The 16,776-nt window shown below is 49.0% G+C and overlaps 1 protein-coding gene across 7 annotated transcripts in view; it reads left to right on the top strand.

The window, feature by feature from the left end:
• Positions 1-15,999, top strand: part of Epn2 (epsin 2) — a 68,835-nt gene extending 52,836 nt beyond the window's left edge. For all 7 annotated transcript variants that reach the window (XM_028857519.2, XM_028857516.2, XM_028857521.2 and 4 more), the window contains 4 exons: positions 9,994-10,158; positions 10,632-10,718; positions 11,617-11,832; positions 13,512-15,999. In XM_028857519.2, the coding sequence (XP_028713352.1) occupies positions 9,994-10,158; positions 10,632-10,718; positions 11,617-11,832; positions 13,512-13,801 (758 nt within the window). In that variant the 3' untranslated portion in view covers positions 13,802-15,999. The remainder of the gene's footprint in view (positions 1-9,993; positions 10,159-10,631; positions 10,719-11,616; positions 11,833-13,511) is intronic.
• The last annotated feature ends 777 nt before the right edge of the window (positions 16,000-16,776 follow it).

Below are 16,776 nucleotides of genomic sequence, written 5' to 3'. Positions count from 1 at the left end.
TTTCCATTACCCAGAAAGAACCTGCACTCAGCTCCTAGCCACTGACCTGCTGTTCTGCCTTTTGTTCCTCAAGACTTTGCTGTGGACAGATCATGTGAACAAAGTCACATCGCTGGAGCCTTCATTTGTTAGAAGTTTGTCTACAATGTGGCAACAGTTTAGTCCTTTCCGGGCCAGAAATATCCTCTGTGGATGTAGTACATCATTCACACATTCCCTTCTTGATGTACATTTGCATTGTGTTTAGTTTCTGGCCATTATGAATCCAATTTTTCTATTGTTTAAATATTGGTTTAAAACTGTTCTGAACGTAGATGCTGATCATGGATAGCTGTCTGAGGGCTGAGCCCTGTGGCTTTTCTTCTGTGTACTTGCTCACTCTCAGGCATTGGACACTCTCCATTTGGCATTTAAAGCAATAGTAAGTATTTAATGAGTTGTATTTCTGAGTTTTGTTTATGAGTAAATGTGAGAGAAATTTAGTCAGATTTGAAACACGAACATGGCAGAATTGGTTTACTCTGGGTGACATTCCCAGCACATGAAGTTTCTTGGGCTGGAGGAATACACAGACCACCAAAGCCCAGAAAGGTTGTTCTTCTCCCCAGAGTCACAGAGCTAGTTAGGGAAGGACCAGCTCAGTTTATGATAGAACATCCTGGATTCCTGGAAAGCTGTGCAGCCTGGTAAGTTCCAGAAGTGCATCCTTCCAGCTGTTGGTAAAATCTTAGCTGCCTGTCCACTCCCCCCCCCCCCCCCCCCCACATTGTTTAACCTAAATTCAGGTCACATTGTTCCAGCTTGTGCCGTGTATGTGCCTGGGTATCATTGGAAATCACCTCACATGGTACTCATTGTCCCTGTGTGGCCCGGCCACTAGTTCTTGAGCAGCTGTGTCCTGTGAAGGTGCTTTTTTTTTTTGAAAAATGATGTGAAGTTACCGTGTTCTCGGAGCCTTACCCCAGCTACTTGTCATAGTCAGGTGCTTTGCTTCTTGTACCTTTGAGCTGACTGACCACAGAGCAGGCCTGTGGTACATACAGGTTTACTGCTTAGCCTCTGCTAAAACCCAAGGGTCAGAGCCACTCCTCAGTCCCATGGTACTCAGAATTATTACAGCCTCTCCCACAGCACAGAGCTGCTGTCTGCATGAAAGGAATGCTTTTCTGAAAGCCACCGTTTGTAGTGGGTCCCCTTATTACCAGTTCTTTCCAAGTAGCACTGGCGACTGCTGAGCCAAGTGGCCTTGGGAGGAAATGCTAAGAGCCCAGAGGAGGGAAGTTGGAGCCTGCCAGGTCAGCGGGGCACTTCCTCCTCTGTTCTAGACACACAAAGCTGCCACCTGGTCTGAAGAGGCCTCACAGCCTGGCAATTCAGAAGGCCTTGGCTGGCTTGTCCCCTTCACTGTCTACCCACCCACCAGAGCCAAGGCTAGGACTGAGCCTAACTTCCGCCTGGCAGTAGCAGGTGTGCTCTGGCTTCTTGGTGACCCCTGTGTGACTGTGACTGCCGGCTGTACACATGAATATTCATCTATCCACTGAACTCCTGTGAATGGATCTACAGAGGAAGCGGAAGCTGCTGTCTTTCTGAACTTGGTTCCCTTCTCCTTTCTCACTCATTTGAGCTTTAAATGAGCCTTTATTTATTGGGTGGGTGACATAGCAGGACCTACTGATGCCAGGCCCTGAAGGCATAGGAAGGCCTTGTAATGGCCTCATTGCCCTATCTATCCACAGAGGAGCCCCAGCCTTCCTGAGGGCAGCTGGGCAGCTCCGTATCTGCTGTTTTCCTGTGGAGCAGGTCAGGGGTGGCACTGTCTTTGCACAGTGATTGCAGCAATCTGTACTGGCATATAGGACTGCCTACTTGTGTCTATGGTGTCTACTCGCTTGGCACTAAATTCAGCCCATCAGCTTGCAGAGTCCCAGACTCATATACCTAGGACCCCAGTATCACTTGCAGACCGGAAACTCGACTACTCATTTGGGCTCAACAGTCTGTCCCTGATGATCTATGTTGTTTGAGATTGGCAAGGGTTTGAGCTGAGCATGCATTTCATTCCCTGTTCAGAGCTCTGAGTTTTGATTACTTTGTCCCTGCTGGCTCTGCATGCTGCTGGCTCAGGAGGAGAGTGAGTGTAGCAATGTTTTAGAGTTACAAAACCCGGGTAGTCAGGGAAAGCTTCAGGACTCGGACTGTGAGGTGTGTAGGCAGCCTGCCCCCTTACACACCTAATCTTTGTATTGTGTCTTATTCTGCCTGCGAAACTTCTCCTCCTCCAAAGATTTGTTTCATTTTTATTTGTTTATGTATGTCACAAATACAGGGGTACCTATGGAAGCCGGAAGAAAGCATGGGGTCCCCTAGAGCTGGAAGTACAGGTTGTTGTGAGCCACCTGATTCGGGTTTTGGGAACCAAACTCTATCTGAAGGAGCATCAAGCACTCCTAACCAGTGAACTCTCTTTCCAGCCCCTCTCTTTTTTCTTCTTAAGGACATGGTTGGGTGTCTGCCTGTGGAGGTGTGGTCATCTTGTTCTCAGGACCCCCTCCTGCCCCATGTTCTTGCCTCTTGGCTGCCTGTTGTTTCAGGTTGGTACAATGACTTGTTTCTTCATACAGACGGACCATCCTGGGGCTTGGCTGGAGGAATGCTGAGCAGATTGTTAGGGTAGAGTAACGTGACTATGGAGGAAGCCTGGGCTGTGTGCCCGGGTCAGGTCACTCTTGCATGAGAGGGGTTCGGGCAAGGCTCTGAGTGCATCAGGAGCTCAGATTTGCATGCATCCTGGCTCCCTATTGGTCTCTACTACAGGGACCTACTAGACATCTGTACTAGGTCTTCCCCAGAATCTGTGTGCGTAGGGAGATAGTGTGATGACGTCCTCCAGGGGCTCTCTAAAGATAGGTATAGTGGACAGCCAGGATCACACACCTTGTCCCAGGCTTCCCACTGAGTCCAAGCTCTTGGGATGCCCCTGTCAACTCTCAGTGCAGCAGCGAGAGTAGCGCTTCATGCCTGTGCTTGTAGCCCCGGTCTCCTGGTTTCCTGTGTATGTAGTCTTAGATTTCCATGGTATCAGCATGGTCTAGAAGGGGACGCAGCTTCAGCCTCGCCTGTGGAGACAGAGCACATGTACTTACCCAGAGGCATTCACCTTCACCTGTAAGCAAGACCCAGTGTATGAGTACCCTGCAATGGACTCCCAGCAGGTTGGGTGGGGAGCTGTATGATGGGATGGCATGAAAGCTGCAGGGTGGGAACTGTGCTGTCTTGTCTGAGGCAATGTTAGGATTTGAGTTAGCTTCAGAAAGTGAGAACCCAGTGGCTACCTTTAGGCCAGTGTGACCTGCTGGCCTAAAGAGTGTAATACTTATGCATACTCAGGCCTGCTTTGATCTGTTGTCCACCTGTGGCCTACTCCATCCCTAGGAGCTCAAGGTCGTGTTCTCATGCAAGCCAGTGGCTCTCTAGAAGGCTCACTGCATGTTTGGTCTCCAGGGCCTAGGACATAAAGAAGCTCACACTGCAGTTCCCACATGACGTTTTGGAATTGGGGTTCACTTTAGCCCATGAGGATCCTCAGGGTATTATCTAACCCCCATAGACTAGGGGAGCGGGTGAGGAAAAGCATTAAGGTTTTCTTTAGGGAAAAGGGCAGTGGGGGTTGGAAACGATAGGATGTGTCTCCTAGGTAGTAGGCAACTAGAACAGAAAGGTAGCAACAGTCTTCTGAGAGGCACTGCAGGACAGTGAGGTCTCCCCAGCCTGTGTTCTTCAGCTGGAGCTAGCTGAGAGAAGTGGGCCTTGCAGTGGGTATTCCTTATATGGGCCTGCAAGCAGGGAGACAGGAAAGCGTGTGTTAATACGGCTCCGATATGACATTGGTCCTGGGATCTCTGTGTCACCACACCACAGCTTTCTGGCTTCCTGCTCAGCCTTCCCTTTGGCAAACAAACCATTTCTACCGTGTCACTCTCCAGTTGGGACAGAGCATAACCTGATGAGGTACCCTCTTGGGGAGCAGAAGCAGAGTAAGGGCTTAGTTCCTGCAGTGTGAGTCCAGCTGAGGCCAGGTTCACAATCCTGGCAAAGCATCACACAGGCCTGGAAATGTAGTTCCAGGCCCATAGAGAAACTGGGGTGAAAGGTCAGAGACACTTCTCAGGGAGACAGGTTTTGGAAGCCTGATGATTCTGGTGCAACAGCAGTAGAAGTAGAAAAGTCCAAACAAGAGTTGGCAGGCCATGAAAGTGTCGTTTGGGAGTGCTTCTTGACAGTGAGTGTCAGCTAGCTCACGGCTCTTGCATGGGTCACTGCAGCAAGCCTGGGGAGAGGTGAGGCTGCACCCACTCCTACCCCTCCATACTGGGGCACTAGACTAGCCAGACAGCCTAGTCAGGCCGGAAGATGAGAGCATGGCCATAGAGCCTACAGCGTCTTAGTGGGCCCCGAGCAAGCCCTTTAGCACCTCAGACCTTTGCGGGCATAAAGCCCTGCAGTAGGAAGACTAATGGTGGGGCCACTCTAACTCTGTGGAGTAGACCAGCTCCACAGTGCAGGGTAGACCGAGGAGAGGACGCCCCCCCCCCCGGGGGGGGCGGCAAGCAGGAGGGGCGGGCAATGGAGTCTTGAATCTTTCAGAGCCCAGACTTCCTAAGTCTGACAAGTCCTTGCTGCTCTTCTCTTATCCCTGGCACATCCTGGTTGTCACAACCGTGTTGGGTGTTCCCCCATGGCTAGAGTTGGGGTTAGAATTGTCCGCTCTTCTACAATAGGGAATTCAGTCTAGGGGAAAAAAAAAACAAAAAAAAAAAAAAACAAAACCAAAATCCTGGTTAGATGGGTGGTTTTGGTAAATGGTCTAAAAGAAGGTAAGTGGAGGATTCTAGAGTGACTAGGGCATAGAACAGGTTCAGTGAGGCCTGAGACAGACGGCAGAGAGTTTCTCTGGTGTGTCTGAAGCCACAGGGAACCAATGTGGCCAGGCTGGGCATGGAGCCTGTGTGGATGTCTGTAGCTCACATGTCTGAAGGAGATGATGACCAAGAACATTGTAAAAGGTCTAGGAAGCTGAAGAATGCTAAGGCAGCTGGTCCAGGTAGTCTGTGTGAGCAAAGCCAGACTGTGTCCAGGGAAGGAGCTGGACAGTGACAGTGCTGAGGACAGTGGGGGAGACTTCAGTGTGCTTGCAGAAGCCATCGTCCATACCTAAACATCCATTGCTAGAAAATCATCTTTCTTCTAAGGATAAGTGGAAACAAGATGTGTGAAATTCGGAAGCAACTCCCAAATCTACCGAAGTCCAGAACTTTATATTCAGTGAAGTACACTTTAGAAGTGGAGGGGAAGGCTACATCTTGTCGTGGCAGGATGTGATAAGGACTGTCTGCAATGATGCACAGCAGTAAGAACAAAATTACAACTTGAAATGTTCACATTAGCAATGGGGAAATGCACAGAGTTAGCGAGGATAGAATGGCATTGCACCCAAGCAGAGGAGGAGGGAGTCACAGGGAGGGAGAGAAATTAGTGCACTAGCACATAAACTGATGCAAGTTAGTCATTGGAAAAGATACTAGACAGGCCCTAGCTGGGTAGATCTCACTCTCACCCCCATACACACCCATGATCGACACTGTACCCTGAGTACTTCCCTACTCCTCTTCCCGACCCTTTTTCCGAGACAGGGTCTTTCTAGGTGCCCAAACTGTCTTACTGTGTGGCTCAGGTAGGCATCCAACTTTCAGTCTTCCTATCTTAACCTCCCAAGTGGTTAGGATTACTGTGCTGCCAGGTCCCACGAAGTTTCAGAAACAGAATGACAATGAAGAGTTAAGAACAACTTCTGCTGTGAGCACTCTGCTTACAGGTCTGAAAACTTCAGTGTTCAAAGATGGCAGTGAAAATTACTCATGCCTGTAATCCTTGCACAAGGGAGGTTGAGACAGGGTTTAAAGAGTTCAGGACCTACTAGGAAGTGGTGATGCACATCTTTAATCCCAGCAGTGTGGAGGCAGAGGCAGGCAGATCTCTGCATTCAAGGCCAGCCTAGTTTACAGAGTTCCAGGATAGCCAAGGCTACACAGAGAAACCCTGTCTTGAAATACAAAACAACAGAAAAGAGTTAAAGATCTATTGAGTTCCACCCAGGGTAACATGAGACCCTGCCTCCCTTCCCAAAGAAGAAAATGTAAGTAGAGATAAATAAGGCTTATTTACCATGAAAGAAATCTAAAAGAGTACCTAGCCCCTTCCCCCAAGCCCACCCAGAGGATTTTATAGGTAAATTCTAATAGCATTCAGAAACAGTTCTACTTTTTAATCCAAACTCTTTCCACTTTCTACTCAGTTTCCAGAGTCTAGGTAACCTTGACATTAAACTAGACAGAGTGTACAATGTGGGTTCAACTATTTTAGGACAGGGCCACTTATGAATATGGATGTATTGAAAAGAAATGTATTATAGGGTGTATTATAGAGATTCTCTGTAAGAACCAAGTCCTCAGAAACTGGCCCTACTAAAGATGAAAACAAATGTGCAATCACTTTGATAGAAGCAGAGGCAGCTTTTCTTTAAGGTATTTTTGGCAATCTTAGAATAAGGGGGAAATTCCCACAACACTTTTGGCTTCTAAATGGAGGAAGCCTGGGGCTGGGGAGATAGATGCCGTAGTTGGTAACGTATTTACCGGTCACTTTGGGACAAGCCTCCCCACACATGCTCACTTAAGGCCAGGCATAGTGGCTCATGTCTAGAATCCAGCCCCTGGGGAGCTGATGGTTCAGTCTGTTTGAATTGGTGAGCTCCTGGCTCAGTGAGCAACCCTGTCTCAAAAACCAAGGTGAAGAGCAATTGAAGGTAGCAGATGTCGGACTCAAAGTAAACAAATAGATAAATAAATAAATGGAGGGAAGCTTCTAAGCTAACTAAATACTAAGATATTAGAAGTTGATTTTTGTCAGGTCAGGTGCAAGGCAAGATGCCTGTGATCTATCCCACTACTTTTCATTGTGAGTGGTTCTAGCCAGTGCCACAGGATGACAAAAATGTAAAAGGTTAGATGACGTTAGCGTTTACAGGTACTTAAACTTTCATAGATTAAATGGATTAAGAATGAATAGAACCGTCAGAATCAATTCTTTCCTTCCTTTCTCTTTCTTTTTGTTTGTTCTTTTTGAGACATAGCCCTGCTTTTCCTAGAACTCGCTCTGTAGACCAGGCTGTCCTTGACCTCACAGAGATCCATCTGCCTCCCATATGCTGTGATTAAAGGTATGTATCAGTAGAGTTCAGTAAGATTGCTAGATACAAGCATAGTACACAAAATTAAATGAAATACCTGCTCCCAGCAATGATACTAAATTCCTTAGAATAAATCTTAGTGTTATATAAATCCTAAATAAGAATGATTGAATTTTATTGAAAAAATGTAAATACACAGAGGTATCATTTTGATTTAGAAAACTCCCTATTACTGTAATGATTCTTCCCAAATTGATCGGGAATTGAATGCAGTTTTGATAAAAGTTTCACCATACTTTGTTATTTGTTTGTTTTAGAACAGGGATTTGTTGTAGCCCCAGGTTGTCTTCAAACTCCTAGTCTTCCTGCTTCTACCCAGCTCTAAATGAAGAGTAAGTTGAGGAATGTGTACATAATATCCCCTGATCTTTCTATTAACTAAATGATTTTTCTATGATCAGTATGGAAAAGTAAGAGCCAGAAACAGTTAGACTCAGACTGGGATTTGCCATATCAGTTATTAAAAATCGTCCTCATTCCTAGTACTTCAGAGTAGAAACTAGAGGATCATAAATTCAGGGCCATCAGGGTGGTGGTGTACGCCGTTAGTCCCAGCACTTGGGAGGCAGAGGTGGGCGGATCTCTGAGTTCCAGGCGAGCCTCGCCTGCAGAGTGAGTTCCAGAGGCCAGCCAGGGCTCCACAGAGAAACCCTGTCTCGGACCCTCCCACTCCCCACTAGAAAAGGTTCGAGGTCATCCTCAGCTACATAGCTTGAGGCTAGACTGAGCTACATGAGACTCTGTCTTACAGGGGAGGTCATTATCATAATATGTGTGAAGATAATTAAGATCGTGCAGAGAAGGAAATCAGTAGGCCAACACAACAGACCAGGGAGCCCTGTGATGACCACCTGAAGATCTAAGATCCCAAGAATGAATGGGTGCTTTAATCCATGCTGCTATGTTAGTCAGACAGGGATAACCCTAGAGGACACTTGAAAGACATGGACCTCATAGGAAGAGGGGGTCATGAATGACCCATGAATATGTAAAAGGATGAACATGTTTATTAGAGAGCAAGAAAACATAAAACTATTGCAAAATAGACCTCATATGTAACACTTTTGGTACAGATTAGAAAAGTAGGTTATATCAGAAAGTTAGAAGCAACTCCCAGGGCAGCAGGACCTGCTCAGTGGATCATAAGTGGTGTGGAAGCAGTCTGGAATTACGTGCTGAAAGCGCGGGGGCCTGTGATCCAGTAGCTGTCAGGTGTGCACAGAACTAAGGGATGTAAACAAGAATAGGAGCGGCACAAAGCACAGACAGGGTCTGCCCCAGTGATCGTCTGGGACCTTTTGATAGATAAATTTCAGCTACAGATCAGCAAAGGCGAATTCCACAAATGAAGTGTGTGGTAAACAAAGCCAGTCTCCAAAGAATGACACCCCCCCCACACACACACGCACACCTTATTTCTGTAGTAAACTCAGAAGTATGGTACAGCTATCCACTGCATTGTTCAGCTTTGATCAACCAAAAGGCAAAGCAGGAGTTAGGTTACACAGCTTGGTTTGGTTCAGGGTGCTTTGTAGTGGACCTGGAAATGGTGCAGTATTTAAACATTTGTCTTCCACAAGAAAGGATGATTTGTTTCATATTTTCACAATAGTAATTGGAAAATCCACACACAAGCTTGACATTTAACATTAGATATACACAGAAATATTCTCTATCCCCCTTTTAAAAGGTTTTTTTTTTTTTTTTTTTTTTTTTTTTTTTTTTTTTTTTTTAGTGTGTGTGTGTGGGGGGGAGTGTAGGGTGGTTCATGTGTAAAGGTCAGAAGTCAACTAGTAGAAGTTGGTTCTCCTCTTTACTGGCCAAGCTGTCCCACCAGGCCGTCCAACCCTTGTCAAAGGCAGATGTGACCCCCTAAGTTTGACCTTGTTTGTTGCTCATAGTTTGGAATGTTCTACTGCTGAACCTGGTGATAAGCACCCACCTATTCTGTTAGCCTCTTTCCTTGGTACTCAACCATCCGAGAGCAGGGTCCCCCCAACGCTGATGGGAGGGTGCCTCTGGGGAGCCAAGCGTCATGTCTGGGATGGAGCCTGCATTTGTAGGGGAAGTAGACTTGTTCCTTATAGCTTCTTTTGACTTGGGGGACTCCTGGGAGCCCCCTGTGTAATGGGAAGTGTTCAGAATGTCTTAGCTTTGCTCTCTGTGGACTTACTAGAGGACTGTCTACAGTCACTCTTGTCTGGCAGGCTCTGGACTTAGCTCTGCCCAGTCTTGTTGGCATGGTGGAGCACCCTCTGGGTAGCTGCCACCCTCAGTTGGCAGGGCACAGACTCGTGTGTCACTGTATCCTCTGCCCTCACCCCGTTTATTTCACACTTTCTGAAGTTACCTGTGAGTTTTTCTTTGTTTGTTTGTTTGTTTTTTTCTGACTGAGGGGGCTTATTTGGCTTACAATTCCAGGTTACAGGTTACAGTTTGTTATTGCATTTAACAGCTTTAAGTTTATGTGTATGTGTGTGAGGCTGTGTGAGTTTATGTGTGCCATTTTTGTGTATATGCCAGAGGAGGCCAGAGGATGTCAAATTCCCTGGAACTGGACTTACAGACTATTGTGAGCATGCTGTTGTGAGTGCTGGGAATCAAACCCTGGTCCTCTGCAAAAACATGGAAACTCTTTAACACTCTCCAGCCCCTATTCTGAATTTTGACTCTGACTTCTTCAGGTACCAAGCCGGCTGCCTCTGTGGATCCATGGGGAGTGCCTACCACAGCCAGCACACAGTCTGTCCCCAAGAACCCAGACCCTTGGGCAGCCTCACAGCAGCCTGCCTCCAATGCTGGGAAAACAGCAGATGCCTGGGGAGCTGCCAAGCCCAGCTCTGCCTCAGGTGATCCCTTTGCTCAACCTGGTTTCTGGAGCTTCACTGCTTCTCCCTCCCTCCCTCCTGGTGCACTGGCGGTAGCTAGCTGACTGAGCATTTCTGTTCCCACTGGGCCCCAAACATGAGTTCTGGCCTGCTCCCTGGGTGGCAGGCTGATCTCGTGTCTCCCTGGGGACACTTCCACAGACTCTCTCCCAGTGTCCAGATCCTGCCCACATTTGCCCACACTGCTGGCTCTTACCATGTTTGGCGTAGGATGGTAGAGACAGTGGTAGGCATTCACGTTCCCTGATCCCACCTGTTGTCTTCTCAGTCCAAGTAATTGACTGGCTTGGCCCTGAGTTTACACTATGATGTGGGATGCTTGGGAGAAGCTGCTGTGGCCTGTGTTAACCCACTATCCCCATGCAAATGGGGTACCTGTTGTGCTGGGGAGTGGAAAGAGATGCCCTCAGTCACCGGCTTGTATATTCCCTCAGGGTCTTTTGAACTCTTCAATAATTTCAATGGTACCGCTAAAGATGACTTTTCTGAATTTGACAACCTTCGAACTTCAAAACAACCAGGTAGGTTAAAGATGGTTTCTATATAGCATTTTTTTTTTTCTTCTCCCCGAGACAGGATTTCTCTGTGTAGCTTTGTCCTTTCCTGGAACTTGCTTTGTAGACCAGGCTGGCCTTGAACTCACAGAGATCCACCTGCCTCTGTCTCCCGAGTGCTGGATTTAAAGGCATGTGCCACCACCACAACCACCCGGCATTTTGTGTATTTGACCACCTGGTTGATTTTAGAAGGAACAAGCTTTTCAGGGAGAGGTGTGTGTGCCTGTGTCTGTCTGTCTGTCGGTGGTTCTTTCCTGTCATCTCATGTGAGTTGAGCTTCTAGCAAATTCTGCTCTTTCTGCCTCCTGTCTGCTGTTGGAATGCTGGGATTGTAGACTTGTGAGGCACTGCATCTGCCTTTTACTGGGCTCTGGTGATGGAACTCAGAGTCTCAGGCTGACGCAGCAGACGCTTTACCTGTGGAGATACCTCACGGGCTCCTCAGTAGTCTGCTGCAGACATTTTACCTGTGGAGATACCTCACTGGCTCCTCAGTAGTAGTCTGCTGCAGACATTTTACCTGTGGAGATACCTCACAGGCTCCTCAGTAGTCTGCTTGCATCTCACTGTCAAGAGCTCAGAAAGAAAATGTGGAAAATTAATGGAAACAAGAGTGTGTATAATTATACTTTGCTGTGAACCTCCAATCATACCTTGATATTTTTGAGGATTGTGCTGTGTATACTTGTATGAATCTTGCTTTTCCATTTACCGTTTTTTAATTACATTTGGTTTATTTATTCATTTATTTATTTAATGCTCGTGTGTGTGTGTGTGTGTGTGTGTGTGCGCGCGCGCGCGCGCTGTTTACAATAGTTTACACGTGGGATGAGAAGACACTTGCTTTGTCCTTGTCTTGCAGCCGAGTCAGGGGCCTCAGCCCCAGCCCAGGACAGCAGAACCACGAGCCCTGACCTCTTCGAGTCTCAGCCCCTGACCTCTGCCTCAAGCAAGCCTAGCAGTGCCCGGAAAACGCCTGAGTCCTTCCTGGGCCCCAATGCGGCTCTGGTGAACCTGGACTCACTGGTGACCAAGCCTGCCCCACCAGCCCAGTCCCTCAATCCCTTCCTGGCACCAGGTAGGCATGGGCTGCTGGCCTTCATCAGTGGCTTCTCAGGGACTGCTTCCTGGAGGGAGCCTGTGCCTGCAGGGATGTTCTTCTTAGTGCTGGCTTTGGGCCTCGTGGAGGCCTTTGCTGCCCTGTGTCTACCCCATGTGTAGCAGCAACAACGCCTTAGCGCTTTAGCATGAGCTACTCCTGGAGGCTGAAGGGTCTTGTCATAGTGCCTGGCACAGCATTCTACACAGCATGTTCCAGGCCCTCACTGCCAGAGGACAGGCCCAATAACTTGACCCAGTACTTGGGGTCCCCATGGCCTTGCTCTGAACTCTGACCTCCAACCTTTTAGCCCATTTCTACCCTCTTGCATTCCCATGTGCACCGTACTCTTGGCTATACTGAGCTGAATAACAACCCTGCAGATTGAGCAGTCCCCTCTACCTCCGGCCGTGACACTCCCTGCTCACTCTGCTTGCACACCCCCTTCCCACATCCCTTTAGCTGAGCTCTTCATCTAGTCCATACTTCTGCCCTTAGTCTGCACAGATTCTTCAAGACTTAGGCCTCCCAAGAGTGTCAACCCTGACCTGACTCTGTGTGTCAGGGGCTGGAGGACTTTATTTCTCTGTCCCTACAGGTCCTGGCAGAAGAGTATGCTATCTAGAAGCTGAGGTTTGGGGCCTGTGGGCAGAAATGGGATCTGTGGAATTTCTGGGTTCCATCCCACCCTGAGGTTCTAATGGTTGAAGGCATGATATCTTAGAGGAAAGTTGCCCTGTGAGTGGAGCAGGACGGGACTTGAGTCCTCAGCTAATCTGGTGCCTGTTCCTGTCCAAGAGACTTTTCTCCCCAGTCCCAGAGTCCAAGAGCTGTGAGGGGCTCCCACACTGTGGTGGGCCGTGCCTACAAACCTATTATGGACTTCAGGGACCATGGCCAGGTTGAGGAAGTTTTGGCAGATGTGGTGGACTCAGGGTCATTCTGGGCCTTACGGATAGACCTGGATCTGCCATTCCTGATAGGACTACAGATCACCTTCGAAACGATCTGTGGACCTGGGGTCACATAACAGTCCTGGTAGAAGTGTACCCCAGAGTGGGTCAGAGTAGAGTAGCTTCTTCTTATCATGGTGGCTCACACTGCCCCTTGATGAGCAGGCCATGTTGGTGAGTGGGGCCTAACGAGCTCAGAGACTTAGTGACAGAAGTGTCACGGATCCCGAAAAGACAGACGCACCAGTTATTTCACTGACAGAAGAGCCTTTGGTTGAGGGCTGTTTAGAGAGGCCGGTGAGAATGGGCCACCTGCTTTCTCAGCAGCCTGCCCTTCTCAAGCCTTCTTCATGGTGCCAGTGTGTATCCTAGGATGCTGCACGGCCTTTCCCAGACACTTGTAGCTACAATGGCAGACAGGCTGAGGGAGCAGGGCCACTGACAGCAGCCTGGGTACCCGCCCTTCAGAACTAGAGTACCCAAGCCTGTGTGCTCTTGGCTCTGCCTTGTTTAGCTCTGTAGCCCTGGACAGGTCCTACATTTCTCACGTAGATGTTTGCCAGTGTTTCCTGTGACTTCTATCCCCTAATCAGTGTTGGAGTGCCAGATGTGGAGGCGTGGAGGCGTGGGGAGGGGGTACACCTGTCCTGAGGGGTCATGCCTTCCAGTGACTCACCTGTTGTGTTCTCCTTGCTCTCTTGTCAGGTGCTGCCACCCCAGCCCCCGTCAACCCCTTCCAGGTCAACCAGCCCCAGCCACTGACACTGAACCAGCTTCGGGGGAGCCCTGTTCTCGGGAGCAGCGCGTCTTTTGGTTCTGGTCCAGGGGTGGAGCCCGTGGCCCCCGTGACCTCAGTAGCCCCCCACTCAGCATTGGGGGCCAGTGGCTCTTCATTGACCCCACTAGGCCCTACAGCAATGAAAATGGTAGGCAGTGTGGGCGTTCCCCCGTCAGCAGCTCAGGCGACGGGCACAACCAACCCCTTCCTTCTCTAGTGCCAGGCTGGGACTTGCCTGAGTGAACACCCAGAGTGCCGAGCCCAAGGATGTCAAGTGGGGACTCACTCTGATTTGTATAGTGGCTGAGAATATGGTGGTAGGGGTGTTAGAGCTTCAGGTCCAGCTTCCTGGTGAAAGGGTGGTTGCTGTAGTCCAGACCTTCAGGCTGGAGTACAGGTGGGCTGGCCTCACTGTCCCAGCCGGGCCCGTTTCTCTTCCTGAGTGCTCAGCTCTGCCTGTGCTCCACTGAGGTCTTGAACAAGGAGGTGTTATCAGTGTTGTCTAAGATTCTGGGAGGCTGTCTAGCCCAGGACTTGGGACAATCATATTGTGTGCCCTGCCCCCAGTGATCCTCAGGGTGTGGACAAAGTGAAGCTCTGGCCCCACACCACGCTGACCGGTGAGAAGTGGTTGTGCATATTTTATCTACCTTTGACTCGTGGGAGTCCAAGGTAAGCAGCACCAGTGTGGGGCTTTACGCTGACCAGAGCACAGCCCTGCCCCGTGGCTCTGTGCTTGTGCACGTTTGCACATTTTGTTGAGTACAGTTTCATATTTGAGTTTGCAAAATTATCTAATAGTCTTTTTTTGGCTAATATTTTTATAATGTGGTTCTTATTTAACTGTCTAGTTTTGATAGAATTGACCAAGTCTGGCTGAATTAAGGTCTTGGCACGTATTATTTTAGTGGTCTAATTTCTCTTATTTATGGTCTTAACTGTAAGAAAACTTTAAAAGAAGAGATATTTGGATGACAAAAATATGCCTTATGGAAAACTAAGCAAATTCTTTATAGGAAAAAAATTCCAGAATTTGATTACACAAAAACCATTTTATTAAAACAAAAACTTGCAACAGTAACAAACCCTGCAGCCTCCAGTTGCCTTTTCCCTTCCTCAGCTCTTCTGATGAATTACCAAATCAGCTGACTCTTGAGCCTTGTTGCTTAGATCCTGAGAGGCTTTTTTACTAGTATACTGACATCTTAACGTTAAAGGGAAAAACAGACGACACGTGAGTGTGACTGGCAGTTTTTATCAGCTCCTCCCTGTCTTTGTACCCGGCACACAGGGATTGCCCGCAACTTCTGTTTACTGCACCCCAGAGGTGCGGCTGACTGCCATCACCATGCTCAGGTTAATGAGATTGTGTGAAATGGGGGCGGCTGTGCACTTCTGGGCTCATAGGTCACCAAGGCCAGTCTCCAAGCTGAGTTAGGACAGGGCCTGACCCTGATGTGTCTGCTGCCAGCTCCAGCTCAGGCTCTTGACCAGGAAGTGATCCTGTCTTACTTTGGAGATGAAAGATTCCTCACATGGCGTCGATTTTTAACAGACGCTCACTGATGCTATATTCCCTCCCAACCTTCCGAATCCTCACTCTACTCACTCTTAAGGAAAGTATTAAATCCTGAATGAGAGACCACTGACTTGACTTTTCTTCAGAGAAAGGACTGCCCCTTCTTGGTCCTGGCAGTTTGTGTGGCTGGCTTTTCTGCCTTGTCTTGCAGTATGAACTTCTTACCTTCAACTCCAAGGGCACCCAGCCACCTGCCAGCAGCCCCTCTCTGCATCCAGAGAAAGTTTTGGTCCTCGGCACCCACATGGTTGACTCAGTGGTTCCTGCTTGCAGGAGGACTGCACTCACGCCCCTCATGAGTCTGAGAGCCCACCCGCTGCTCCTAGGCCCCCCACACCAAGGGCCCTTCCCAACTACCTACTTCTCCCAGGACTAGCGGCCTAGGGGGAGGCGTGGGCTCTGCTGCTCAGGAAGGCTGGTGACTGGGCTCCTCCTGGAGTGGTGGAGACATCACGGGACGGGAGGTGGGCAGCGTTTCAGATGGCACTTCCTTCCGATTGTGCAGGCCAGGTCCAGGTCTGCTGCTGGGGGCCAGTGATTCTGCTGCAGAAGATGAGGGCCCTTCCGACTGAGGCCCCACCCCGATAGCCACTGAGTCCCTCCTCCCACAGCCACCCAGCGCACGTCCCTGTTGCCCACTGCACTGATCATGAAGGCACTGGCCACTGCCGTGTGTGAGTGTGTGTGTTGCACACATGCCACCCTGCCCTCCTGATGGACACCCTAGGGAGTCACCCAGCTGTTTCTCAGTCCCAGGGCTGGTGGTTGGGTTTGGATTTGTGTTGACTGTTGATACTTATTTACTGTATAAATATAATTTATCATTTGTATCATGATGTGGTTTCTGGCTGTGTCCTTTCCCTACTCCTGGCTTTACCCATCCAATATGACAAGATGGCAGGGCTGGCCAGGGAAACAGCCTGGTCTACAGTCAGGCCACCACCCTTACCTAGTGTCTGAGTCTCGGCTCTGCTGTTGGTGGACATTGCCACGTCCTGTCTGAAGGCTGTGCTGGGCAAATGGTGGCCCAAGGCCATTGCCCGGGTGGCTTTCAATTCTGAGGACAGTTCTCGGTATGCTTTCGTGGTTTCCCATTCCCTCCTGTCTTAGTCAGGATACTTTGGCTGTGATGAAACACCATGACCAAAAAGCAACTTGGGGGTTGTAAGGGTTTATTTGGTTTATGCTTCCACATTAAGTGAGAAAAAGAAATAAAAAGGCAAGGAAGGGCCTGACTACTCCTAGGTATGGTGGAGGAGAAAGTTTATTGTAGATGTGTGGGAGAGCATGGTCAGAGGCAGGGACATCTGGTCCAGTCCAGAGTGCACGTGACCAGCCTGAGCTAGGCCGTGTGTGTGTGTGTGTGTGTGTGTGTGTGTGTGTGTGTGTGTGTGTGTGTGTGTGTGTGTGTGTTGGGTGGGGGAGATGGGAGAGAAAGGGACTGGGTACAGCAGCCAGGAGCCCAAAGGTACAAGAGGAGGAAGGTGAACAAAATGTCTGGATTATGTAGGGAAGAGCCTCTGGGGAAGGGCAGCCCAGCCCCTGGGCTGGAGAGTTCAGGGTAGAGGGCGGGTATGCTGCTATCCATACCCTGTAACAGGTAGGAACTGAGG

This window comes from Peromyscus leucopus, chromosome 8b, assembly GCF_004664715.2.
Source record: "Peromyscus leucopus breed LL Stock chromosome 8b, UCI_PerLeu_2.1, whole genome shotgun sequence".
Classification (NCBI taxonomy): Eukaryota; Metazoa; Chordata; class Mammalia; order Rodentia; family Cricetidae; genus Peromyscus; species Peromyscus leucopus.
The sequence above is the reverse complement of the archived record's forward strand: the minus strand, read 5'-3'. Positions and strand labels throughout refer to the sequence as shown.